This window comes from Eucalyptus grandis, chromosome 6 (genome assembly GCF_016545825.1).
Source record: "Eucalyptus grandis isolate ANBG69807.140 chromosome 6, ASM1654582v1, whole genome shotgun sequence".
Taxonomy (NCBI): Eukaryota; Viridiplantae; Streptophyta; class Magnoliopsida; order Myrtales; family Myrtaceae; genus Eucalyptus; species Eucalyptus grandis.
Window position 1 is genome coordinate 40229054 of NC_052617.1, and position 27720 is coordinate 40256773.

General features: G+C 40.2%; 3 protein-coding genes across 4 annotated transcripts; 2 read left to right on the forward strand and 1 right to left on the reverse strand.

The window, feature by feature from the left end:
- The first annotated feature begins 2844 nt into the window (after window positions 1-2844).
- Window positions 2845-5076, forward strand: LOC104449720 (GDSL esterase/lipase At5g37690). The gene is made up of 6 exons (XM_010063961.3): window positions 2845-3093; window positions 3228-3355; window positions 3473-3599; window positions 3928-4040; window positions 4217-4466; window positions 4558-5076. Exons 1-6 carry the CDS (start codon window positions 2856-2858, stop codon window positions 4770-4772), a joined length of 1071 nt encoding a protein of 356 aa, XP_010062263.1. The 5' UTR covers window positions 2845-2855; the 3' UTR covers window positions 4773-5076.
- Window positions 5077-8477: 3401 nt separating this feature from the next.
- On the reverse strand, window positions 8478-12342 carry LOC104449721 (glucan endo-1,3-beta-glucosidase 2). The gene is made up of 4 exons (XM_010063962.3): window positions 12027-12342; window positions 9227-10480; window positions 9090-9117; window positions 8478-8986 (listed from the first exon to the last, which is right to left on the reverse strand). Exons 1-4 carry the CDS (start codon window positions 12094-12096, stop codon window positions 8839-8841), a joined length of 1500 nt encoding a protein of 499 aa, XP_010062264.1. The 5' UTR covers window positions 12097-12342; the 3' UTR covers window positions 8478-8838.
- A 7284-nt stretch (window positions 12343-19626) lies between these two features.
- On the forward strand, window positions 19627-26140 carry LOC104449722. 2 transcript variants are annotated; one of them, XR_726615.3, is made up of 11 exons: window positions 19627-20143; window positions 20274-20328; window positions 20896-21569; window positions 21666-21717; window positions 22561-23264; window positions 23462-23510; window positions 23590-23715; window positions 24726-24830; window positions 24927-25018; window positions 25185-25259; window positions 25594-25733. XR_726615.3 is itself a non-coding variant. In XM_010063964.3 (11 exons), exons 1-11 carry the CDS (start codon window positions 19938-19940, stop codon window positions 25879-25881), a joined length of 2505 nt encoding a protein of 834 aa, XP_010062266.2. In that variant the 5' UTR covers window positions 19629-19937; the 3' UTR covers window positions 25882-26140. The 2 variants fall into 2 exon arrangements, 1 of the variants encoding a protein (XP_010062266.2); XM_010063964.3 differs by having other exon boundaries at window positions 19629-20143; window positions 25106-25259; window positions 25594-26140.
- Window positions 26141-27720: the final 1580 nt, after the last annotated feature.

Here is a 27720-nt window from a genome sequence, read left to right on the forward strand (position 1 = left end):
ATTTTTCAAATAAGAGCTTAGAGTTGAGCTTATTTTAAGGAAGGGCTTGAAAGGCTCATGTCGATTTAAAAAATGAGCTTGAATTCACTAGTTGTTGAGGCAATTTCACCTTTTATAATTTTTAATTTTTAATTTTTTTCTTTCATAAAAAACCAAAAAAAAACTTTTAAAAAAAAGGGAAAGCACAAGTTCGCACCTATGGTTGCTGCCCCATCGCCTATGGGGCAATGACAAAGACCAGCAAGGTCACCAATGCTTGGGCAAGGGCTCGCAACCCTCACGACTAAAGGCGAAGGGCCTTCACTAGAAGCAAGAGAGAGCAATGACCCTCTCCCAGATCTAGGTGAGGGTTGCCCACCTTTGCCTTGACCTGGGCCAACACCCCCAAACCTAGGGCAAGGTCTAAAGGTGCTGGGTGAGGGTCACCAAGCTTACGCGAGGGCCAGCGACCCTCGCCTAAATTTGGGAGAGGGTCACTACCCTTTCTTGCTTCTGACAAGGGCTTGTTGGCCCTAGCCTCTAGTTGACGAAGGCCTTCATCGCCACGCTATTAGCGATAACCTTATGTTTTTCCTTTTTTTAAATTGTTTTATAAAATTATTAATCCAATTTAATTTATATTTAACTTGTGTTTAGACAAAAATATTCCCAATCGGTCGGGAAAGTTAGACCCTTATTGGACAATCGTAACTATTTCAAGCTCTTTTTTAAGACTGATATGGCCCTTTAAAAATTTATTTGAAACAATAACTACTTCTTATTCTTACTTGAAAAAATGAGAGCACTTCAAGCCTTAATTTGAAATTTTCCCTTGAATATCTTTATGGATAAATTGCTAAGTAGATGAAATTTAATTGAATCAAAATATTGCACAAAGTAAGATTTTTTTTTTTTAAATGCTAGTGAAATATCATTATTTTGGATTGACAAAAATTAATATCATTTTAGAACTGTTGACAAAAAATATCAAAATACCTCATTATGCATAATGTTTTTGGTGATTTCTTATATATTCAACTAATGTATTACATACCCTGTATAAATGTATATCAGTAGTATGATAAGGAAAAAGAATAAATTCATTGATATTCTAAAAAATGAAAAAAAGTTTAATAAAAAGTTCACCAAGAAAGTGAGATTTTGAGATAAGAGAGACCACAAATAAATAAATTGTTATAGATCAATAACGAAGAGACTTTTTAGTTTTATACTTTGTCAAAGAATATCTTTTTTTGTTTTGCTATTAGTGATATAATTTTATACCGAGTATAAAACATTATAAGAATAGGTGAGAATGCACGTTTCTTTAATACGCTAAAAAGAATATGTGAAATGTTTAATTATGGAACCATCATGAATTCAAAAAGAAAAAATACAAAAAAGGAATGCAGCCATCACTTTAAACGGCAATTGAAAGATTAAGGATAATTTTGTCTTTTTAGTATAAACAGGGGTGGATATAGTCATTTAGAGAGTAGAAATAGCGTATCCCGTACCGATTTAGTCATAAAACTTATTGGATTTCCCCCCAACACCCTAATCCAAGCTATTCATGAATCTTTTAGCTCTCAGTTCGACCAGTACATGTCCTGTTGATTCCCTTCCGTTCACCTTGATCTTTCTCAGTTAGACGCGGTCGAAGCAAACTCCTGCAAACTTCATCTTCGGATCACGTCGCGAATACATCGAGACATCACTCTCTCGCAATGCATATAACGCGGCGTGTTGTTTCCCTTTCACATGTTCTGTACAGGACCAGAATCTGAATAAATGTTAGTGATGAAGGAAGTCATGTGGATGCAAACTAAGCAACGCCATGACGGGAGAATCGGTGTCGTCTGGCCGAGACATAGAGTCAGCATTTAAGCACCTGTCTGAATCACCCGGTCGACACTCAACCGCGATTCTCTGTCTCCCAAACAGTATTCAGTCTGTTGCCTATTGCGTCTGTAGTTAAACCATGCAGCAGATGAACTAATTGTATAATTATTTGACAAGACACACGCCTCCGTCGGTCAATCCAACGGCTGAATATAAAATGCATGGAGGGGGTTGGAGTGGAGTCTCAGCTTCTCCCGGTGCAAGCCGGCACTTGCCTTCGGGGTTAATCGATGGATTAACTTCGTAGCCGAGAGTAAAAACAACCCAGAATTCTCGACTAATCCATGCTAGAGCAACTTGTTTTTGCTATTTTGATCAATGGGCTTAGCATATCTTAGAGTTTGTTTATCCAGAATTGGGTCGCTTTTGGGCTTTCGGCGAAAAAGTCTTCCCCAATGCGGTTTACAAGAACTGTGCATGTACTCAAGATCGATGAATTTCTATGCAAGTTTTCTTGCTTATAGGTGAACCCACTATTGAGTTCTTGAGAATGAATCAACCAAGAAACAATTAGAAGATAAAAGCACCAAAGCAAGCAATTCACACCCATCTTGCGGTAGCAATAAACCCTTCAAACTTGGCAACCAGATTTCTTCATTGTGCAGAACAAAGCCACTGCCTTTACCACGCTTGAGACTTGAGGCAAAGATCTTCACAGGTCTACCAATTCTGACTCCATGAGTCAGAGTAGGCCAACTGCTGCTTGAGACCATCCCTAACCACCGTTTAAGCAAACGGAAAATCAGAAATCTTTTGCCCAATTCGAAATTTAGAGGCCCTCTAATGAACTCTCACAATTAGTATTTCGGCTCCACCATTTGCTAGAATCATTCAATGGTATCGGAAAAAGTTTCACCTAATAGCAAACTTGGAGAACAGGGCATGACTTCCTTCCATTTCATTTTTCGTATCAGCTACTATAAAATCAGTCCTACTCCCTTGAACCACTCCCACATCCCAGACAAAACTCGAAAATGCCGAGAATGAAGCTCTCTTTCATTGCTTATTTTGCCATCACGGCAGTTATGGCAATCGGTGCTTCGGCCTCGCTGGTCACATTCATCTTTGGCGACTCCTTAACGGAAGTCGGGAACAACAATCACTTTCAGTACTCTCTGGCAAGGTCGGACTATCCATTTTACGGCATAGACTATGAAGGTGGACAGGCAACTGGGAGGTTCACAAATGGGAGGACCATTGGCGACATTTTATGTAATTACACTGATCTCGTGGCTTGTTCTTGGCTTCTTTTTCGTGTTTAAATTTAGGGAAGACTGTTTCATACATGCACTATCAGTATCAGCAATTTCCCAGAATTTAATCTTTGTTATAATTAACACTGGCAGCTGCAAAGCTTGGGATTTCTTCGCCGCCACCGTATTTGTCATTGTCGCCGAACGATGACGCAATTCTTCAAGGGGTCAGTTATGCATCTGGCGGAGCAGGAATTCTCAACGAGACTGGGCTCTACTTTGTAATGAACATCTTCTAACGATATGTAGTTTGTTTCTATTTGAGGTCACTTATGCTCTTCACTGAATATCAGTTCCTGCAACCATTTTTTTGCCACGGCGGCTATCTGTTTTTGTAGATCCAGAGGCTATCATTCGATGATCAAATCAACTACTTCAACAAGACCAGAGAAGTGATCATCGCTAAACTTGGAGAGGAAGCTGCAAACAAGTTCTGCAATAAAGCCCTCTACTTCATCGGCCTTGGTATTGATAACGCTCACTACTCAGCACCTCTGTGAAACAAAGCAAATCATATTAGCTTAGGATTGCGGTAGATTTTTTCCGATGCTTCATAAAAACAAATAAGAAGGCAGCACATGAGGCCGCAGCATTGTCTAAATCGATTTATACGAGTGCTACTCAACATGAAAAAGAGCAAACTCCAATCTTTCAGATGCAGAGCCATGATATTCGAGATTAACACCAGAACAGCAACAGAAGAAAAGCACATTTTCTTTGTCAAATGATGTATCGTGCCTCAAATATTTTTCAATGTATGGATACTAATCTTATTTTCGATATTGTTTTTCAGGCAGCAATGACTACGTGAACAATTTTTTGCAGCCGTTCTTAGCCGATGGTCAGCAATATACACATGACGAGTTCTTGGAACTCTTGCTGTCCACCTTAGATCAGCAACTCACGGTAAATTAGATCTGTCCAACATCCTTCTCTCCCTTGGGCAAGAACGAACTTAATGTGATAAAAGATAGAGTGAACACAGTAGAATTTGCGATAGCTCTGGTTTGTAACTTCATTTGTTAAGCAGATGCATGCCCTACATACTTTTAGACTCACCTCAAAGAATTTCCATATGCCAGAGGCTGTACAAACTCGGCGCACGGAAGATTGTCTTCCACGGGCTTGGTCCTCTTGGCTGTATCCCTTCACAGAGAGTGAAATCGAAGCAAGGCCAGTGCCTGCATCGAGTCAATGAATGGGTTCTCGTATTCAATGCCAGAGTGCAGAAACTACTCGCCTCTCTGAATCAACGGCTCCCGACCGCAGGATTCGCATTTGCTGACACCTATCAGGCGGTCCTGGACTTGATCGACAACCCCACCAATTATGGTAATTAAACCTCTCTATTTGAAAAAACAACTGAAGAACTTTCTTGAGATAGAGAAATGACATCCTAGGTCTTTCAATCATGTTCATGCAGGATTTAAGGTCTCCAACACTTCATGTTGCAATGTGGATACATCTGTAGGTGGCCTGTGCTTGCCAAACTCTAAGTTATGCAAAAACCGCCATGAGTACGTCTTTTGGGATGCTTTCCATCCCTCGGACGCGGCCAATGCCATTCTTGCTGATAAGCTTTTCTCCAGCTTATTTTCCGGTTCCCCTTCCATCGCACCAACACCCACTGGCCAATGAGGCAACTGTTGACCGACCAAAAAAAAAAAAAAAATGAGGCAACTGTTGAATTGGTCTGCTTAAGGTTTGTGTACCCTGTAAGGCTGGCGAGTTACTACATGATGAGTATTAGTAAAGTAAATGTATTCGAATACCGAGAACAACTAATTACAGTTGTAGGTTTGATGCTCGCGGAATAATAGACTTCAGAATAATACTCTGTTCACAGGTATGAGGTGACCTGAACCTGAGTGTTGCTCCTATGCTTGTAATGCAAACATATGCACCCACTGTTTGATAATACAAGATGAGTATTTTGTAGATATTTCTGCTTCTGCAGAGTCTTGAAAATGATATGTTCAACTTACTCATATATTGCGATTATTCATTCAGAAAAAAGGAAACTTCCGAGAAATAACCTTAGAGTAGGATTTTACCGATGTTCACAACAAGAGCACTCGACGAGCTTCTATAAATTAGAGTTTAAAATATATTTTCAAATGTTACAATCGACAGGGAATATCCTGTTTCGTATTTCTCGTGCAAAAAGAACTTGAATAGAGGATTAACAAGCAAAGGAAACTCTGAAACCAGACTACCGCAGATCAAATAAGAACTGCCTAGACTGGAACTTGAGGTTCACGTTTGGCTCCTAAAGAAGTGAATGACATCCAAAATCTAACGACCTGAATTGATTTGCATAAAAATTTCAGGAAAACATTCATCAAGACCTCAATGTACATAACCATGAGGTAGACTTAAAAAAAGTCAGAAACCACATTGACTGTCACACAATACTTTCTTTCAAGGGCTAATATATGTTTCATGGATAAACTTCGAGATAGAGATGGACAACTAAGATGAGCTCCAAAACCCAACCTATGGATCAGTTCAAGCCATAGCCACATGCAGAGACCGCAGCTGCCTTCAATTCGCTTCTCAATATCCTCTTTAACTGATTATCTCTCTCTCTCTCTCTCTCTTCTACTGCGGCTTTTAAGCAGGTAAACTGATGATGACAGAGGATAGAGAACCTCCATGGATGAGGCCTACCAAAATTCTCAGATTCCTGCCTACGAAAGCACGGCAGAGTTAACTGTAGAGCCTGACCCTCCAAATCACTGGCGCTTTACATGATGACAGCCTTGTTGTAGTACGTGATGGAGCAGCTCCGCCTTTAAGTGAAAATAACAGGCTGCGTGAATACACACTTGAGAATCCCAGAAACAAGTATGTAGGTTCCTGCAAGGCTCGTAAACAAGTTCTAGAGACTTGAGAAGAATGCAGGTCAATTAGAAAATATTTGTCGGCACAAGACTTATGGTGAAGACGGTGTCAAATAGTAGCTCAAAGAACTGAACCACCGATTAATTAGCAAGTTTGCATGCATAAACCTCTTTAGAAGTAGAAAATAAAAGGAGAATCACATACAGATATAATTTACTTGCTCTCAGTCAATGACCAAAATTTTCCACATAAGTAACATAAGTGGGAGGAAGATCTCCAGCATTTGAACCAAAAGAAGAGGCGATTCCCACTTCTAATGCTTGACAATGCACTCTTCTCATCTCTAAGAGAGAGATTCCTCTCCATTAGAGAAAAGAATCCTCGTGCACCACCAAGCACTACAAGTGAAAGTATGGAAAAGCTCTATCCCTTGAGTAAAATGAAGGGTCCAACCTTGCCCAGTTACCTTCGGTGTGGTTAAAGCAAAATGATCATCATCGAGCAATTATATGAGTTTTCTGTCCATAACGAAAAATGAAAACAGTCAATTACCGACTATACAAGCTAATGTATAATGACTCAAACAAGGCAGCATTTTGGAAGTCAGCAAGGTCATGTCTTGCCCGTGCCATTTCAAAAGGGGGGAGGCAGGCAGCTGGATGCGTTCCCTATCTTGTTGATAAACTTCCACATAATTATAGCTCGAGGGTCATGAACCATGCATTTTGAGTTCATCAACAGAAAGGGAAATCTTTCAACTTCAAACACGCCCGCGGTCAATAGTTTCACCGCACCAAGTGCTTTCTGATATCTCCAACTCCCAAAGACAAAAGTAAGATCAAAACAACCACATAGCTTCGCTGCAAAAATCCAGCTCAACAGAAGTTTTCTTCCCTTCGATATGAAAGAAAAATTTTAAAATCCCATCAAGTATTAGAATTGATACCCCAAGCTCTCAGATCAAAGGCCAACGTTTTCCACAAAAGTGACAAGGTCGGGAGCGGACCCCGGCAACATTTAAGCGAAGAGAATAGGCAAGATCCCACTTCCCGTGCAGGTTCAGTACATTCATCTGATCTCCAAAAACGAGAAGAGAGTCCTCATGCACAAACCTACCGCAACAAGTCGGAAAGTGCTATTCTCGAGTAAAATGACGCCGGGGTCCAACCTCTCCTCCGTCACTCTTCAGTGTGGTTAAAGCAAAAAACAATCATCACCGAGCATCGGCATCAAGCCCTTCATACCACAAGACGCAATCAAACAATCCAACGACAACCCAAAAAGCAACATCCCACCCTCCATTCTAAAAGACATTCCTTTAACGATAATCTATCTCTCCCGCAATCCTCCCCCCGCGACAACAGACGCCCGTCCCCTCATTCGATCGATGATCGGTGGGGGCGGCGGTGCAATGTGGAGCCTACGAGAAAATGCGACTTCCACGCAATGAGCAAAGGGAAGCCGCATGTCCAGAGGCGCCCGTGAGATTTTGCTGTCGCATCGCTTCGTATTCCTTGCGCTATTCAGGAAGAAGCCGCAAGGAATCATAGCGGATGCCAATTTTATGGGGGTCGCGAGATCGAGAGAGAGATCCGCAGAAGAAGCTTTACGGTCGGATCCGAGCAGAAATGGAGACGACGGAGGAGAGGGAAGGCGAGCGGAAGATGGAGAGAGCGCGGCCGTGCCGGAGGCAGAAGCCGATCCGCGGCGGCGACTCCATGGATGAGACGATTAGGGTTTTCGTCTGGGCGTGCGCCTTCACCATTTATAGCGCCATTTTGTACTCCGGAGGAAACGGGCACCTAAAAGAAAAATATATAATACATAGATAAATATGTATAATAAGGATAAATATCACTAAAATCTTCGATGATGCATCTGGAATATATTTATCTAAAGTTAATTCTTTACTATAAAAAAATCCTAATCAATACACTTACCATCAATTTATATATATACTCATACATATGTCAATTTCACATTAAGGTACTGATTTTGCCAACATAGTTCATAATTGTCTCTATTTATCTCGTCGGTTGATGCATGACTTGTTTATAAGTCAATGATTGAGGACTGGCTTATTTATGTTTTTAATCGGTTAAAAATTAGATGAGACACTAGCAAGAGAACCATTGCAGAGGGTCTCGCATCATTCGGAAACCGCACCAAAAAATGCAACTCTAGGCGAAGAGCATGTTCATTCAACCCTCTGCTCACTCGCAATTATTTCCTTTGCAATTCTATGATACGAAACCGTTCTTGGCGGTCTAGCAGTACATGTTAGAACGGTCACCAAGGCAAGGTCACCGAATTGTTAATGCGACTCAATCTCTAATGGTAAGACAAATCGCTCCTCGCTGCTCATTTCACAGCTCCTGCCTTATCATTCATCGTTTCAAACCACCCCATGTCAGATTTGTGACAAGGTCACCCGTAACGAGGAGCGTGCAAGAAAGAACAGAAGAGTAACTCAATTTTTAACCCACAATCGAAACTGAATTGGACCAAAATTTCCGGCTGATACTGACAGGTGTGGAAAAATCCCAAACGCTGCTAATTTTCCGGTTACAATTTGACTTTCCTTTTTCCCCTCGTGCTCGATCAAAGACGAAGTAAAACGTCGCGATTTGTTCGAACTCCAAAATGGAAAACTAGAGGAAAGTGATTCAAGTTGATAACAAGAGGAAAACTATCTAATCTACCTGAAAAGAATAACAGCGTTCAGTTTAGAGTTAGGCTTCCCGCTTGATTTGCACAAAATTTGACCAGATCACTTTCCCTATTCCCTAAAACCATCCGGTCTAATCACAATATAATCTTCAGAAACAGACTGCGTTTCTTCACCTAGATATGTACCATTCTACAAGAACAAGGCACTCAAGACCAGAACTTTCATCCACAACAAGAAGCAAGACGTGCTGGTGTAATAATTTAAGGCAGGTGATCCCGAGGTTGTCGAATTCATAGACGGGGCCGTCACATTCACCGATGTCGCGTTTCTACCAAGACTGCAAGTAGAGGACGACATGAGTAAGCATAGCCAGTTAATCATCTAATACTTGCATCTAAGTTGCAGAGGTGATAGATCTATATAATGAAGCATATGTTTACCTTCCTGAAAATATGCAAGTACCATGACCTACACGAGTGGAAACCAAAGAGATCATGAGAAATGTCAGGATTTGATCCTATGCAAATACAAAGGATGAATGAATCTTTTCGAACAGACATTTGGACTTAGGTCTTACTTGGATCTGTGGTGGTGATTGCAGCCACCCCGTTGAAATCACAAGTTCCAGGAGCCTTCCCCATTTGATGATAGTATGTATCAAATGCGTAGGTGGCATGTGCAGATAATGTGTCCGGTTCATAGCATGATTCGCCCTGCAACATGGGTGAGCAATCCACCTTGCCGACTCCACAGGCCCAATCCAAAGCAGCCTGCAGCATCTTTGGGTCTGCACCTTCCTTTGCAGTACAATATGTTTGGTTTGTCGTGTCATTCGCCAGAACTGATCCCGACCCTGTCAAGTGCAATATGTAAATGGGGCTCCCACTAGCATCAAACAATCCCCAGTTCTTCTCAGATAGCGGACCCGCTTTTGTATCTTCATTATAAAGCTCATAAATATAAGTACTGACTGTGATGCCAGGGTGCTTGGGTGTCCCGGTCTTGTTCAGCACATGCCTTATCAAGTTACTGTTATATGTGTTGGCATTATCCACTGTGGCGTCTGGCTCGTTAGAATCACCCTTTGATGGCCAACCCGTTTCAGTCACCACAACAGGAATGTTGGTGAAGTTCAGAAAAGCCATTGCGAAGTAGGCTGCGTCGACCGTAGCATCAAAGACGTTGGAGTAGTGGAGAAGAGTGTTTGCATCCACTGCCTCTTTGTTAGACGGCAGAGGCTTGAACAGTGCATAATCTAAGGGAATGACACCATTGGATTGCATGTAGTCATAGTAAGGGTATACATTGAGCATTAGATATGATCCCGAGGATTGCAAAAAATTCAGCATGGGGACCAAAACTGGGTTCAGGGATTTGTTAAAGAATGCTTGGGAAGGCGGGAAAGAGTCCAGTATCACGGACGAGGACAGCGGAGTGGAAACTTTGATCTGACGGTCAAGGTTTGAGGCGACTAGAGCCGAGTGGATGAACTTTAGGGCATTTACCAGGATGGGAGCTGCATTGGGGAGTGCCGTTAGAACCTCCGACCCCACAGAAATGCCGGTGATGTTGGTGGCTGGGTAATGAACAATGATATTTTGGGAGACCCAGTTGGCAGCTGTGGAGTTGGATTGGCCAATTCCAAGGAGTTGCTCATTAGGCACTGAGACAATGACTTGAATGCCCGTGTTCGCTAGTGCAGCAAGAATGCCACGGTCAGTGTTGTACAGGCGGATGTGCCTTATGTTCTGTGCCTTGAGGAGAGCAACAACTTGAGTTGGATGTGGCATGTCAGAAAGATCCGTTCCTATGTTCACTCCTATGAATGGCTCTGCATGAAGGAAAAAAAAAACTCCAAGGATGTTAATGCTCTCTGCTTTCAATTTGGACCCATCCAGTTCATGTCCAAGATGAAAAGGTTGTGCATCAAAAATACAAACAGCATGACCCCATGTCCTGTATTTGCCCTGCTCTAATTTGGAAACTTGAACTTCAGTTGAAAGATGGTTTGCATGCTGATGAACAATAAATTGAACTATATACAATACTTGATTAATTAAGCTTCAGAAATTTTTTAGAAAGGTCTTTCATTCAAAGGGTAGCAAGGACAAGGACTCACTAACTTGATATTTATGGACAAATGTTTGATCCTCTATCCTAAAAAATGTCCTCATAAGTCAGAATGAGTGAGACATGAGAAAAACATTTTCATCTCATATTCTTTCAAACAACAGCAAATTTAACATGAAACATTGCTGGCAACTGGAATTAATAAGATTAAGGATGCCTAATGTTGTAACTCCAGTAAATGGAGTACATGGCAATATTGAAACTCCTGAAGCATGACAAGCACAGAAGACATCGTTCCTTGCTCAATGGTCGAGTTCCCCATTACCTCTTTGATGTGTTTATCCAGGTGCAAGAGAGTAACAGAACAGAAACAATTGTCTAAACCCAACACAATGTGAAGTTCTAAAGACAAAAGAAGGCATCGGCTTAACCTAGATGGAGTCATCATCGGTCATCATAGTAGGCACGTGCATTTTAGAAGCCATCACCAATATACATCCTGAAGTGCACATATATTTTAATCCTAAGATTAATACTACCTTCATGGGCCAACCTGGCCATTTGCTGGGAAAACACAGCCTAGTCTCTCATACAACAATAATACCTCCAAAAAAAAAAAAAATCCAGCCCAAAGTTAATATTTTTGAGCTTTCAGGTGATTGTGAGTATGCAGTTAAATGAGTTCATTTGCATCAATTAGGGCAAGTTAATAAAACCATGCCAGTCCAGAGTCATGGCTTCTTTTACAGAAACTATAAATCGAATATGGCCATGCGTATTATGCAAATGGAGCTCCTTTTCTTGCCCCTGTTGTCTTTGTGACTCCGCACTGCATTTGCATCGATTTATTTAAGGGAACAAAGAACAGAAAGCACTTGAGGTTATATTTAAAAGGCCCGTCAACTTCCCCTAATCCTATTTATTTAATAGCTAACCTATCAAACATTCCAGTCAGAGTAGACAAGCACTCAAAACCCACTTTCTTGTTTTCATTTTCATGTCAAATTGAAGGCTGAAGCCTCTCCAATCTAAAATAGTTTCCTTTTAAAGTAAAACCTATCAGTTGATACCAAATCTCTCTTGCGAATTTCCTACAATAAGCTAGAAAACCCTTCAGAAACCCGTGCACAAAGAGGAGCAACAAAGACGTGCTGAAAGCAGAAAAGTGGAAGAGCAAGCTAAGAGTGACGAAAAGATTGCATTTTTAAGGGGGATTCTAAATACCCACAAGCCCAGAAGCCATGTTCAACTCAAGCAAAAACACAGTGCATACAAACAAAGAAGCAGAGACAAGCTGATAAACCCACCTTGGTCAGATTTCACAGTGGAAGCACAACCCACTAAAAGCAGAAGAAGAACAAAGGGGGGCACAGCCATTGCGGATGCAAATGCAAAATCTCTCCCTCCAAAAAGAGAATCTGAGATGAACAAAATAATGAAGTAATCACGACCCAGAGAGAGAGAGAGAGAGAGAGCGAGGCCAGAGTGTGAAGATGAAAATGGTATTAAAAAAGAATCAGCTCTAGAAGAAAGAAAGTGGTGTAAAGGAGCAGACAAAAACGAGAGAGAGAAGAATGGTCTCCACAAATCACGTGGAAAGTTTGTCAGAAGATCCAACGGCTGAGGAATCCTCTCTCTCTCTCTCTCTCTCTCTCTCTCCTGTCAAAGGAAGCATGGCTGTGTTAAAAGACTAGTTGTTAAGGAACCCAAGGCACTTCTTGTTGGATAGCTGCAAGCTAGCCGTTACAATGCCCACCTTTTGTTTTTGCCCTCTGGTTTGTTTGGTTCTACCCATGTTTTGTTTTTTGCTGTAAATCTCCTGGAGTTTCAGGAGGAAGGGGGGAAAAAAACAAAAAGCTGAATGGAAAAAGAGGAGAGAGTGAATTGAAACACTGAACTGAACAGCAGATGGTAATGGTGTAGTACAAAGCATTTGAGCAAACGAAAGAACAAGGAGCACGGAAGTTCAACGGTAACATACCTGTCTATGTTTTCTCCCTTTGTTTCCTTTTTGCTTTTGTCGTCTTTTTTCTCTTTGTCATCGGTGAGCATTTACGCACAAATTTGTTATCTCTAAAGAATGGCAATTTGCAATCCCGTGTCGCCTCTTGATTTTTAATGGTAAAAAAGTTCATCGGTGCCTTCTTTATCCATCATCCCAAAAAACTAATCTCAAGTAATCAATTTGAGCAGATCTCAACTCAGCTATACATTAATGACTTTTAGTATTGTCTTTGGGTTAATAAAATACCAAATTGTTGCACCATAATAAAGTCCAACTCTTACAATGCTATATAATTAGATATTTCTTGGAGGTTAAGATGGTAAACCGAATCAGCACCGGGATGCAAAATGTGACAAAAGAGGGTCTAAGCATGAATCTATTTGTTAAAATTTGAAATGGAGAGTATAGACTAGACAAGATTTCAAGCAAGAAATTTATATTATATAACATAATTCAAAATGGAAAAGTTTTATTTCGCTTGCACAGTCCGCGACCTTTGTAACTTACGGGTGCAACCTTGGCAAACTCTAAATAGCCCAGGGAGGGATTGGCGATGCCGTATGGAAGAGAGGGAGAGAGCAAGGAGAGGAGAGGAGATATGAGCTTACGTGTGTAGGGTTTGTAGTTTGCTTTGGAATTTGTTCTCGTTCTGTATGTTTTTTTCCTGCCAAGTTGGCATCTAGACAGTAAAGAAGCATATAGTCAACCAAACAAAAACCTAATAGAAGAAAATTCCATCTAATCAAAGATAAAGCATGTATAATTCACCTTTGAGATCCACCTTATATCTCTACCTAAAGCATCTTAGGATGTGTCCCTTTCTCTCTCCCTGCTTCAACCTTTTTGTAATAAGCGTGGTAATTTTTTAACACAGAATAACTTGATTTATCTAAGGCAAAGAGTGATTGTTATTAGAGCCAAATGAGCTTTAGACAAAGTGCGCTCCTAATAGATTTCTAAGATAGCGAAGATCGGTACAAAAAAAATAATAGAATAAAGTAGACCCACACCATGTTTGATTGGATCGAAGTGAATGAAAAGGAAATGAAATGAGAACCTAAGGAGGTACCCCTTGTTTTTTTTTTTTTTTTTTTTTTTTGGTTGAAAAAAAGAATTGGGTGGAAGTGGGAGTGGAAGGAAATTGATTTAAAAGAGGGGATGGTACATTCCCGGGACCCACGCTTTTATTTCCCTTTAAAAAGTTGGAAAGAATTGAACGGAAAACTCCTTTGCACGTCGCTTCCATTATTGCCCACTCCTTTTTATCCAAATGTAGACAAGACAAATAATATTTGAGTAAATTTGCCTCACTTTATTCTCCCGCGCATTATTTCCCTTCAGTAAATATCGAAATCAATTCGACCATAAATATAAATATATATATATCCAACCAATGATTATTAAAATTCCCATTACATTATTTTACGTCCATTTCCTTTTTTCCCCTTCTCTTCCCTTCATTTCCCTTTTTTTTCCCTAGAGAACCACATTAATATCACAAAAAACTTAAAAATTATGCTCAATATGACATAAAGGCCCGAATTTTTTTTAACATTAAAAATTCTAAGCTTGTCTATTATAATACAAAAACCTCAAATATTTTTTGTGTGATAAAAAACTTCAAACTTATACTAGTGAGACAAATATACTCTGAATGTAATTAAAATAGAATATATATATATATATATATACATATATATATATCACATATGTATAAGTTTGGATATTTCATTATATTAAAAAAGTGATAGGTGCATTGAAAGTTATAAAACTCGTTACAAAAGTGTAATTTAACCCTAAAACTTGTAATGAAAATTCAATCGAATTCTAAAATTTTTAAAAAGGCAATCAAGTCATAAAACTTATCATTGAAGTATAGTCGAGTCTTAAAATTTTAAAACAAAAAATGCTATCAACGGAGGACCCACAATTGAGTGTAGAGTAGGAATAAAGTAGGACAAAAAATTTGACTAATTTTAAAACAAAAAATGATCAAATTTTGACTAATTTGATAAATTTTATGACTCGATTGTACTTTTTTAAAGTTTTTAGACTCAATGGTATTTTTATAATTAGTTTTAAGACTTAATTGTATTCTTTGAAAGCTTTAGGACTAAATTACACTTTGTTGATAAGTTTTAAAACTTTTAATGCACTTATTACTGAAAAGAAAGTTGGGATAATTTTGTCATAGTGGGCAAGTTTAGGACTTTTAGTTACACTAAAAAAAAAAAAAAATTGAAGATCCATGTAGCAAGCCATCCATTCTTCATTTGATAACAACGAACGGCTTAATTATAATCGCAATCCCTATTAATCATATGATGAGTATTTATATAATTTTCAATATGATAGCAAATATTACAGTCATTTCAACATAATCATGTTACAATAATAGCACTACATTTGTTGATAATCATTAATAGTATATCTAATAACAAGTAAATATGATCTCTTGGTTAGAGGTGTCAAAAACCGAACCGAACCGAAAAATTCGATTTTTTTCGATTTAGTTTTTATTCGATTCGGTTCTCATTAAAAACTAAAACTTTGTAACTAGTTCGGTTTTTATCGGTTTGGTTGACCGAACCAAACGATAAAATCTAAAAATTTTTCCTTTTTTATTTTTAAAATTTTTAAAATTCATTTTTTTTTTTTTGTCTTTTTTTACTTTTTTTTTATTCTTCTTCTTCATTGGCCGGTTACCAAGTTTGGTAACCAGCCAATGAAGAAGAAGAGGAAGAAAAAGAAATGAAAAGAAAAAAAAAAAAAGAAAGAAAAGGAAAAAAAATGAAAAATAAAAAATAAAAAATAAAAAATTTATAGAAAGGGGTGTATGTAGGGAGAAATAAAAGCACAAAAATAAAAACAAAAAATCAAACCAAACTAAACCGGGTTTACGTTCCGATCGGATTTCGGTTCGGTTCAATAAATTCCTCATTGGTTTGGTTCGGTTACATTTTTAAAAAAATAGAACCGAACCGAACCATTTACACCCCTACTCTCAATGACATAATCGTTTTGCCATATCAAGAATATATGCATGGAACAATTAGCACAATATTAGTTGTTTACAATTAGGTATGATTACCTAAATATCATAATTAAATATATATCAATTTGATAGAACTAACTTGAAAGTGAAATACTCACAACTCACATAAGGAAGATAAAATGATAGATAGGCTTATAGATTTATTTTACCTTAACCAAAAAAAAAAAAATTACAAGACTCCCATATTTATAAATTTGTTATATGACCTTTGCTCTTCCCCATAAAAATAACTAACGTTCCAGATAAGATTTAGAAATTAATAAAACATAGTCGCCATGTCTTACTTTGTCTCATAATATCTCACCATATCTCATTATATCTATAGAAACAATCACTACACCTAGAAAATACGAACGGATTCATTAAAAATAACGTAGCAAATTTGACTTTTCTTCAATATGGATATCAAACAGTCCTTCAGTATCAATTATGGGATTTTGGTGTTGAAGTATCGGCACCGATGAATTTGGTTTAATTTCTAACACTCCCCCTTAAACTAAATTTTCTTTCATCAATTATTCGAAGCAGACTTTTGAACTTTTCGAAAGCATTGATCTTGAGAGATTTAGTAAAAATGTCTGCTACTTGATCTCTAGTCTTCACATGCAATACTTCAACCTCATTCTCTTTAAAATTACTCTCGAATGAAGTGATATCAAACATCAATGTATTTGCTAAAATTGGAATTTTTTGCCAATGCAATAGTATAAACATTATCAACAAAAATCTCAATTGTTTTATTTTTCCCCATGAAAATATCTCTGAGTAGTCTTATCAACCATATTGCATGATAAACACATCAAGATGCACCTATTTATTCAGCTTCATGTGTTGATGGAGTGATGTTGGGTTGCTTATTTGATGACCACATGAAAGCAATGTCACACAAGAAAAATACAAAGCCTGTAATACTCTTTCAATCATCAATATATCCACCATAATCACTATTTGAATAAGCTTTGAGTTGGAAGGATTTAGAGCGATAATAGTATAGGCCATGAGAAGTAGTACATTTGATGTACCAAATTATCCTCTTTGCAGCTTTAAGATGAGACCTCTGGTGTTTGAGCTTAGGTCAATTGAGGCTAGGCTTGGAACTTCTAGACCAATGGTCACGCTCATGTCCATCAAGATAGGGCCCAAGGCCCTAGCACCCATACCTAGGTCCATTGAGGCCGACCTTAGGTCCTTGGTGTCTGATCTTGGGTCGTTCGCAACTAGGTTTGGGCACAAACACTAGGATCTTGAGCCTAGTCTCCATGGACCCAAGCTTGGACATCATTGGGGTCTTAGGCCTGGCCTCGATATACTTGGGGCTTGGTGTCTTGACCACGAGCATCAACATCAAAGTTCCAAGCTCAACCTCGGTGGACTCGATCACAAGTGCGGAGGACCTAGGCCCAACCTTGGTGGACTCAAACATGATTGCCTGAGTCTTAAGTACAACCTCGATAGACTTGTGTTTGGGCATTTGGGATTTGGATGCAGGCATCAAGTTTTAGGGCCTAGCCTCGATGGACCCAAGTGCTAGTGTCGAGGTCCATGGCTTGATCTCATTGGACCCGAGTTCAAGCATTGGGGATTTGGTTGTGGGCACTTGTGGTTTGGGGCCCAGCCTTAATGGACCTAAGGTGGGTGGCAAGGGTCTTGAGCATGGGTTAGACCTCCATGGACATGACCCATGCACTAAGGACATGGGCATGGGCACCAAGGTATTGGTAGGACCTTAAATGGGCTTGGGCTCAAGCGTGGGGGTCGTGGGCACAACCTCAATGGACCAAGGCTTAACATCAATGGGTTGGGGCATGGGCGTAAGGGACTTGGGCACATGCATAGGAGTCTTAGGCTTGGAAGTTGGGGACTTGGCCCAGAGTGCTAGTGTGTGGGGCTTGACCTCGATGGACCTAGGCATAGGTGTTAAGTATCCAGACTTGCGTCCCAAGCATAGACACCAATGTCTTGGGCTACACCTCGATGGACTTGGTCTTGGGCACAACCTAGATGGACTTGAACTAGTGCGCAGGGATGTAGCCTTACTACCAGCGTGCGTTTAGTAATGATTACTGTTAGGAAACAAATTCTGATTGGAAATTATTTTTTTTTATTCTGTTTTCAGGAATAATTTCTAAGCATTTTAAGCCGTTTTGTAATTGTCCAAAATTTCTGATTCTGAAATATAATTGCATTTGGTATTATGCTCATTGATTCTATTTTAAATCAATTTATTTTTATTTTTAAATAATTTTTTATTTTTTTCCTCTTTTCTCCTTTTTTTTTTTTTCTTGTGGCGGCGACCTCACCGGAGCGTCGTTGGCCCTCGCGGCCGAGCCTTGGGCTGGTTAGGCCGGTGGCCGGGTTGGCCTCGCCGGTCCGGGCGAGGCTTGCTTGCTTGGCCATCGGCGGGGCTGGGCATTGCGAGGCTTGCCTAGCCTTGGCGAGCCTCCGGTGAGCTTGTCGGACCGGTTGTTGGCGACCGATTGATGGCAGCGAATGGAGGCGGACGAATAAAGGAGGGGAGAGAACACATATGAGCAAAGGATTCTTCTTCCACTTTTTGATTCTTTTTTTTTTTTTTTTGGAACAAGAATCAATTTTTACTTTTATTTTTTATTTTTGATTCTATTCCAAATTTGTTCTCGGGAATAAATTTGTTCTCGAGATCAAAATTTTATCAAACGCGATTACGTTCTTAAACAAATTTTAGGAATAAAAAATCAGAATTTAATCTTATTTGGATGGTTACCAAATAAGGCTTTAATGGCCAATGAACAAATATTGAGGTTTCCGTGTCCAAGTTTCCAGGTCCATGCATCGATATCTTATCTTAAAAAAGATTTTTGATTTTTAAAAGAAGAAGTTATTTTCCTAAATTTAAGTTTTAGTAAGAACTTGTTTTTTTTTTTGTTAACTAAAATTTGCGTTTGTTTGTATTCTTTTTTTTTTTTTGTTTTTAAACACTTTTCTGTTTTTTTCCACAGGAACAAAAAAGGAACAGAAGCGTTTCTGTTTTTTTGTTCTTTTGTTCAACAAAAAAACAGAAACAAAACACAAATTTTGTGTTTCTTGCTTCTGAAACACTTTGAGAAATATTTTTTTCTTTTCTTTTTCTCTTATTTTCTTGTTCTTTTTCTTTTGGTCGGCGGCCTCGCCCGCCCACGGCGAGGCTCGCCGTAGGCCGGGCGAGGGTCGGCCTCGCCCGGCACGGCGAGGCCGACCTCGCCCCCGGCCCGGGCGAGCTCGATCTCGCCCCGGATCCCGCGAGGCCGAGCTCGCCCGGCGCGGCGAGCCTCGGCCTCGCCGGCGGTGGCCGGCGGGCCGCGCCTGCCCGCCCGGCGGGCGAGCTCGGCCTTGCCGGATCAAGGCGAGGCCGACCTCGCGCCGGCACAGGCGAGCTCGATCTCGCCCGAATCCGGCGAGGCCGAGCTCGCCCGGCCGCGAGCCTCGGCCTCGCCGGATCGGGGCGAGTCGGCGTCGCTGGCGGTGGCCCGGCGAGGCCGCGCCTCGCCCGCCGTGGCGAGCTCGGCCTCGCCCGTGCTCGCCGACCAAGGCCTTGGCGGCGGCGACCTACCAAAAGAAGAAAAAATGAAAAGAAAAAAAAAAAAAGGAAAAATAAGAAAAAAATAAAAAAATAAAAGAAATAAAAAAAATTATCCAAATTTACCAAATATGTTTATTTATTTTTTGTTAGAACGAGTTTCTTTACCAAACGCGTTTTTGTTCGAGTAGGAACTTGTTTTTTGTTAACTAATTTTCCTTATCCAAATTTCCAAATTTCGCGACGAAAATATTCTTCACGAAATATCCGAGCCTAAATCAAACAAAGGAGTTAGCTTTAGGATAGGCCTTCCCGAAGCCTAATCAAAATATTTGCCAGTGGCTCTCTCCTCTTCCCGGTGAATTGATCGGCGATGGCGGCATGAAAAGAAGAGCTTGAAAACTGAAACATATTTCTCGCGCCAAACGGAAGCGGAAAGCCAGCGAACGCCCCTGGAAACTCGGATCCTCCTCAAAACCGAGCGGAAGCCCCCCCAATCCCCGCAGCTCTGCTCCTCCCTCCCGTCTCCTTCCCCTCCCGATTGCCGGTTGGAATTCCCTCGATCTCTTCCCCTTGGATATTCCACGCCGGTGCTATGATGTGATCACATCCACGCGGGGCTTATGGGGAGCGGCGCTGAGACATCCCCGAGATGGGCGACGGTGGCGCGGCTCGGATCCGGCGGCGGCGGCGGCTGTGCTTGGTCGAGCGAGCTCGATCATGTGCCGCTCGCGCGGAGGAGGGATTGGCTGATGAAGTCGAGGCCTCGCGCGGGTGGCGTTCCTCCGAATTGCGCCGCGCCTGTGCGAGAAGTGGAGAAGCCAGTCGCGTGAGTTCTCAAGTTTTTCCCTTTTTTCCTAATGTGTTCTATTGTGATGGTCATTAGTTGCATAGAATTTGATAATTTTAGGGTTCACAAACAGTTTTTTTTTTTTTTACTGAGAGATATTGTTGTGCAGGGGTGGCGGAGATGGTCTTGTTGCTAAGAAGGAAGACGAGGACTGCGATGTGCAGGTACCCTTCTTATTGATTTGTGACCGGCAGTGAATCTTGCTGCTTATTGTCATTCCAAATTTACAGCTCATGGGTGCTCCAGTTGTGTTCTATCTTCTGTCTCTTTTGTTTTAGCTGAGAATTGGCTTCTTGTTTTTGAAATGTGTGGAATAAGAACTCCAACTTACCCATCAAAACATAAATCCATGGCCAGCTGAATTTGCTGTTGTGTTTCTGTTTCTTGAAGAACGTCTCCAAATATGGTTCGGGATGATAGCGTAATAGCTGAAATTTTTCTGAGATGCAAATTCTGTGTTTGACAAAGAAAAAAAAAGATGGTGTTTGTACTGTTTATTTGTATCTTGTATGCATTGTTTCGATGCTAGTCCAATTTTCTGATTTCTAAGTTCCTTCAAGAGTCGGTTTCAATCTCTAACTTCCTTTTTTGACTTATCTGAGCTTAGATGTTTATTGCTGATTCCTTTTAGGTTTCTAGAATGTGTTGGCAAGCTATTTTCTTTGATCATTCATGCACTGATTTTGTCTTTTCTTTACATTTTCTGTGTTGCTCTTTAATTGGCGTCACAGGTTGATAGTGGAGGAGATTTTGCAGGCAATGAGATTTGTTCTGAGTCAGAGAGAATACGGAAATGTTCCATCAATGGAAAATCCTCACGGGGTCGAAATCAGTCAGGGGAAGTTCATGAAAAGAATGTACAGGATGAATGTGGAACTATGGCATTTGATACATCACGTGATACCACAGCAATACTTCTAGGTCATACCTCAGTTGATACTTCAGCAGTATTCCCTTCCAGAGAAAGTGAATGGTTTGGATTTCCTGATAATGGTTTGGATGGTGAACCTGCAAAATTTCAAAATCGAGAAAAAGTTGATTTCATGTGCTCACCCATGCGATTGCCTTTGGGGGAAAACCAGTCTAATATGCAGAATAATGTTCCTGAAGCCATGCATGATATGATAATTTCAAACAGTGTAACCTCAAGTAAAGTTAAAATTGAACCTTTTGATGACAATGACTTGCTCAACCAGCAAATTTCTGCTGTTGATGTATCCCACTTGTTAGATTCAGAAATGAGATTGAACAAAAGAAATGGTGAAATTCAAGATGATGGGTGGTCAGATGAACTCGACCATGTTCCGCTGCTACTACGAAGAAAAATGTTGTTAGCAGGCAGGAAGGTTCCAGGTGCAGAAAGCCCTAAATCTGCTATATCTAAAGTAAATGACAGCGCATGCACGTGAGTGTTATTTCCTTTGTTATTTTGTTTGAAAGATGCCTCCTGAAATGTTTCACGGAATGAACTTAGAATCTTGGCTTCTGTTGTTATGCGCAGGTCCCATCATGATGTTGCAGTTGTAAAGGAAGAGAAACAACTTCATCCTTCGGTAAATAAATTTGTCTCAATCTCTGTGGTTTTGTTTAATCACTTTGGGTTTTATTCAACAATTAATGTGTTTTGAAATATTTGAGATGATCTATAGTCTCTTCAGGACTTCTTTGCCCTCTTGAGAAACAGGATACTCTTGGCTACTACAAATTTCCCAAACATCACTCTATTCCAGTGAACTTCATATAATGTCTGAGTCATGTAGTAATTTTTTTTTTTTGGGTCAGAAGAGTTATGTCGTAATTGGCTATGATGGTTTTTGGATTTTTTTGTTGTAACTTTAAGAGATATGATATTAGGTAATATACTAGAGTAACTAGCTTTTAACTTTTGGATTTTTGTGAATTTTGTGAAAGCCGCACTTTGACTTTTATTTGCGCCAAACCGTTAACCTTTTAACTTTTCCAATACTAACATGTAGAATCATTTATAGTTTTTTTGAAAATTTCGAAAATTTAAATTATTCTGAAGGGAAAGTCATAGGTAGAAGTTAGAAGTAATAGAGAAGTGCAGGCAAACAGGCTCTTTTTTGCCTCAGATTTCTAAGAATGTGGAGTAAATAATATTTGATTATGGAAGTGGAAGGGCGTAGAAGGTTGCTACTATTGCACTTGATAAATGGCCATGTAACAACAAAAAGGACAACTAATGCTTCTAATAGTTTGTGGGGTTGGCTAAAGAAAGCACATTGTAGAAGAGAAATGAGCCATTACATATAGTATCTGCCATAATGTAAAGTTAGGAAATTGCATTTGCCAAAAGGTCAAGCAGCTATGAAATGGGCCATAGTGCATTCAAGTTTATGTGTTGATAACAGTAAACATCTTTTTGTATTGGATAGGGTCTCCCAGGAGATGACTATGTAAAGAATATTGATGGAATTACAAGGGATGAGATCCAGCCTTTGCTAGTGTCTACTGGATTTGACTCATGTGACATGTTGGAACGAGGTGATTCTGATATATGTGGAAGTATGGTGACAGATGCATCTGATACCTCTGTTTCACAATGTTGTTTTGGAGCTAATCAAGTTTCCTCATTGCCTATTGTATTTGAGAGTATTCCGTCAAGTAAGTCAAGAGATTTTGTGGAACTTCAAAAATGTGTAGACACTGCTCTATCCAAGGGGAAATTGCCCAAGTCAAATTTGTGCGATGTACAGGATCCTGGTTTATGTCCAATGATGATAACAAAGCCTGCTGCAGCTTTGAAACAATCTACCAAAGTTAAGATTGAACCTCCAGATCATCATGCCATGCCAAAGAGTGATGATACTTCCAAGGATAACTTAAACGTGAAGATGCTACCGGTAAAGAGTGAAGCACAAGACTCTGATGATTTTTCATCAGACAAGGTGGACCATATGCTGCTGCAAGAACGTTTAGAACTACTGACATCACGCATAGACTCTGTGGCTGATACTAATAAGACATACAGTTGTTACACCGAACTCATCCCTTCTGTATGTGGAAGCAGTCATCCAATTCCAGAATCCGTTAAGCTGACTCTGCCCAAGCGTCTGCGGAAAAGAAAAAAAACTGCCACGTAGGTGCTTTCATTAATACAATCATTCGTACAGGCATGCATACATACACATAAAGGTCCATCTTTGTTAAATAAATCATCATAAATCTGTTTTCAATAGAGAAGAAAAGTGACAAACAGGAATAATGACTAAACTGAAGGAAGAAATAATTTTATGAGCTTCAAGCCCATTACAGTGATCTTTTTCCCCGGTGCAGCGATTCAGTTGAAACTGCCTTGGAAGAAGATGTACCAGGACTTCTGAAGGTATTTTTAAAGACAATTCCTTTTATTTTTTTCTTTGTCCTAACAAAATACAAGATCTTTCTGAATAATATTTTGGCAGGTGTTACTTGACAAAGGGGTTACAGTTGATGAAATTAAGCTTTATGGGGAGGCAGAGAGCAATGAACTTGTGGAAGAATCTTCTGGCAATAATGGCTTTGCCGAGCTTGAAGATGTAATATCAAAGGTCAGCAAAATTGTTATATGCAGGATTTTCTTTTTTACCAGTATTTTCTTCAATTGTTCTTGTAGAATTGCCTTACTGTTATTGACAATTGTGGTCACTTCTCGTATTATTGGCTTAGTGTTTTCTCACTTGGCTCATTTGTTTATAGTGTTTGGGGTTAGGCATATCGTGTATTCTGAGCCGTACTTTTTTAGATTCCTGTCTTTTGGATCTTTTTAGTATTAGCCTGCCCACTCCCCCCCCAAAAAAAAAAAAAAAAAAAAAAACTTCTCCCTTAGGAAGAATTCTAAATGAAGATCATGCCAATTCAACTAGTAATTGGGACCTTGAAGATGTTAGAAAGCTGAATGAGGTGGCTTGTTCTCCTCCTTTAATAATGTCATTTTGTGATGTGATTATGTGAAGCTGAGATCGTCTCAGTTCTCTCAAAAGCCTGCGCAGCTGAAAGTTTGTTGGACTGCATGCTTGAAAGTTGACATAGCAGAAGTAAACCTCTTTTCATGTATGCTGCGTCAGCTGGATTTTGATTCCGGTTAGTAGTGATGTGCTTTTTTGCCCTCTTTTTCAATAGATGATAGTTAGTGTTAAAGATGTCAGCAATATTTTATGTCTAGTTACAATCACGTTCCTGAAGTTTATAATTTCTTGCATGCTCTGTGATGATTGACAAGAATGCTGCTCCCACTAAATCGTTGCACTCATGCAGTGACGGTCCTCTATCAGGAAACTTGCACAAAAATGAAAGGTGTTTATTCTATTGTTTTGAAATGGCACCTTTGTCAAACGATGCATTGTCTAATTTTCAATTTTTCTTGTCTCTCCCACAAATATATGTTCTATATTTAGTACTTCTATTGATGTTGTTTTGATTGATTAATTGCATTACATATAATAATTGAGTATGTAGCATGTCTTAGGCATTGGTATCAGAGGATTACATATTGTTGCCAAAAATTAATCTCTTCCTACGAAGTTGAACTGCAATCATGCTTATTTTCTGGCTGGAACAGCTTTATTCTCAGCGTCAATCTTTCTTGAAATTTCCACCTATACGTGGCTCAAAGGATGCAAAAATTAGTTATTGCCTGGCTTGCCTTCTCTCTCTGGTGGAGCAGGTAATGACTCATGTAATCCTTGCCACTCTACAATAACGCGGATAGTCAATCATATTATTTGATGCTACTCTCTCTCTCTCTCTCTCTCTCTCACAGACACGATATCTGCATTTCCGGAAGTGGCCAGCTGAATGGGGTTGGTGCCGGGACCTCCAATCATTTATATTTGTCTTTGAAAGGCATAACAGGTGATTATGGCAGCCTTAATCATGCTTTAAACCTTTGTTTTGGTATCCTGCCTCACGGTCATACATTCTTTTTCCACTCAATTTCAGAATAGTCCTGGAACGTCCGGAATATGGGTATGCCACATATTTCTTTGAGCTGGTTGATTCACTGCCTATTGATTGGCAGATTAAGCGGTTGGTGATTGCCATGAGGCTAACTAGCTGTAGCAGGGTGGCCCTAATCGAAAACAAAGTGCTAACGGTAATATTACTTTGTTTTCCCAAATTGAGCCTTTTTTTTTTTTTTTAAATAATTCCGAAATGATGTGCACTTTTGCAGTTCTTCTGTTATTGTATCCACTCAGTAATGTCCTCCCTTGGTTATTTGGTCTTGATTTTCCTCATTGCTTTCCATAGCTTGCATGTCTGGCCAACTATCGACTAACTTTTTCCGAGTGTTAATACATGTAGACTCTTGATCAAATTAGGGCATATAATTTAAACCGCTGGTGGATTGGAACATATACGGTTGTATTGTTGCATGCAACCGTTCTTGACTAGCGTCAACTGATAATTCTTGATCTGTCCATTTTAAGGTTGGGGAAGACTTGACTGAAGGTGAAGCACGGGTCTTAATGGAATACGGCTGGGTACCAAATACTGGCTTGGGCACGATGCTTAACTATTGCGACAGAGTCTATCATGACCAAAGGAATGAGATGGATATCTCCGAATGGAGGGTGAAGATAGGGAAGTTGCTGATCGAGGGCTATAATGGGGGAAGCATTGTCCCGACCAACATCGGAAAGATAACAGAACATCGGAGTTCAATGGAACGTGAAAGCCTGGAGATCTCACAGGTTAAAATGGAGGCGGGGCTTTAGTTTATCGTAATGGTCAAATTGTACATACTTCTTGAAAGCTGGCTGATGACAATCCACCCTAGAAGTAGAAACTTAGAGCGTAATCTGTTTTTTCTAGATAGAAGTTATGTGCTGACTATTAGCAAAGTGAGCTCTAACTTACGCTAGTCAATTAGTTTGTTCTTTCAGATGTACACTTCGCACTGTTGGAGATTATTTCATTAATTCGAGCACATCATGATATCTATAAAGAAATAGGGGTTGCCTTGGGATGATTAGACATCGGATGCAGATCAAATAGGATAAGGACAATATATGATTTGTAATGTCCTCTGCGTCATTTTGTAAATGTCCGGATATAACATGGATATAGACACTCGAATTGAAGTCGCCATTCTCTCAGGCCATGTGATGGGGTCATGGTGAGGGAATGGATATAGAGTCTTGAGAGAGAGAGAGAGACCCCAGGGGGGACGTTTGAGATGGGATGGGGGTAAGGCCTGCCACGACGACAAGGCAACGCTGCGACATCGAACGGTACTGAGGGTCGCATGCTGGTCTTGGTCGTGTAAAGTGAACTGTGGCCATTGTTCTTTCTAGATAGTAGAAATCCGAGTATACCTTACCCTTAGGTGGGATTTTTTTTTATCCGGATGATATCCGGAGTATCTGAATTTTACGGTGCTCAAACATCAAATAGATTCAGAGTTATCTCATCTGGAATTATATCTAGCCCACCAAACACAGCCTGGTTGTATTGGGCCTGTTGGTTTTCTTCGCGAAATACCATAGCCACTTGTATCTTTCCCAACGATTTTGATTAAGGCTTGAAATCGGTGGGCTCTCTAGAAGTTTGAGCGGCCCTGCTAAGCCCCAAGCTTCACATTTCAGGTCTTTCTACTTCATTTTCAACTTGAAGGGCTTGGTCCGGCTCTTCCCAAGCCTCGGGTCTAAAAATTTCTGCATGATTTGAATATCGGTGGTCCTAATATATAGCCTCAAATTAAGGAAATGATAGTACGGGGTGCTGTTTGCGAGGCCTCATTCTTTTGAAGAAATTTTCGAGGGTAGTTGTGTTCACCGCACCTTATGTTATTTAGCAAGATGAACAATCTCTTCAATCTGGTTTCTGGGCTGCTAGATGCAATCTTTCATGGCGAAATAGGTCTTGGTCGGAGAACCTCCAATGGGCTTTGAAGTTCCTTTCAGCTAAGGATTTCCTCCACTCCATTGCCCGGTTCTCCTTTGGTGCCTTGTGCCATTTGATATGGAAGAAGATGAATAAAATTATTTTTAGGGGAGAAGAGCTGGTGGTGTCGGCTTTGAAAAACCATCTTGTTAAAGTGGTCAGGGACAAGGCTTTGACCTTCAAGAATATGGTCGATAACCCAAGAAATAGGAGGCTCCAATGTAGCTGGGGTATTGACCCCTTTGTTTTTTCTTCTACGGAGCTGGTCCTTCCTAATTAGTGTTGGTTGCCTTCTTTGCCTTGGTTGCTGGTCTGTTGCGTGGCTTTGCGAGTGCTTTTTCTGGGCTTGGAGTTACGTTGGAGGATCGATTTTCCTACCTTCCTAGTGTTTTCCTACTGGAAGCTTTTGCTTGTGATGTTGATGACTTTGGAGGGTTGGTCTGTGCTGCTATTTGGATTTGTCCGCTCGGCGAATGGCTAGCTTTCGTCTGTTGTGCGGAGTTGCGGTGGTTCTCCCTACTTTGAAGACTGCCGTTCCTTGCTTCTTCCTTCTTGCCTTAGTGGCAGATCTTTTGTTGTTGTTTGTGTTTGTGGGTTAGGCTGTTTCTTTGTTTTATCGGCTGCCTTGTTTGTGGCTGGCTTTCTTTTACTTTGGCTCCCTTCCATTCGTT

Bases quoted from the DNA above. Each gene is read 5' to 3' on its own strand.
- LOC104449720 (XM_010063961.3), top strand. From the start codon at position 2,856: ATGCCGAGAATGAAGCTCTCTTTCATTGCTTATTTTGCCATCACGGCA. The intron at 3,094-3,227 runs GTAATTACACTG...TAACACTGGCAG, and splicing joins GACCATTGGCGACATTTTAT to CTGCAAAGCTTGGGATTTCT. The intron at 4,041-4,216 runs GTAAATTAGATC...TCCATATGCCAG, and splicing joins CCTTAGATCAGCAACTCACG to AGGCTGTACAAACTCGGCGC.
- LOC104449721 (XM_010063962.3), bottom strand. From the start codon at position 12,096: ATGGCTGTGCCCCCCTTTGTTCTTCTTCTGCTTTTAGTGGGTTGTGCT. The intron at 9,118-9,226 runs GTAAGACCTAAG...CCACTCGTGTAG, and splicing joins AATCACCACCACAGATCCAA to GTCATGGTACTTGCATATTT. The intron at 8,987-9,089 runs GTAAACATATGC...CTCTACTTGCAG, and splicing joins ACTTGCATATTTTCAGGAAG to TCTTGGTAGAAACGCGACAT.
- LOC104449722 (XM_010063964.3), top strand. From the start codon at position 19,938: ATGGGGAGCGGCGCTGAGACATCCCCGAGATGGGCGACGGTGGCGCGG. The intron at 20,329-20,895 runs GTACCCTTCTTA...TTGGCGTCACAG, and splicing joins ACGAGGACTGCGATGTGCAG to GTTGATAGTGGAGGAGATTT. The intron at 21,570-21,665 runs GTGAGTGTTATT...TGTTATGCGCAG, and splicing joins GTAAATGACAGCGCATGCAC to GTCCCATCATGATGTTGCAG.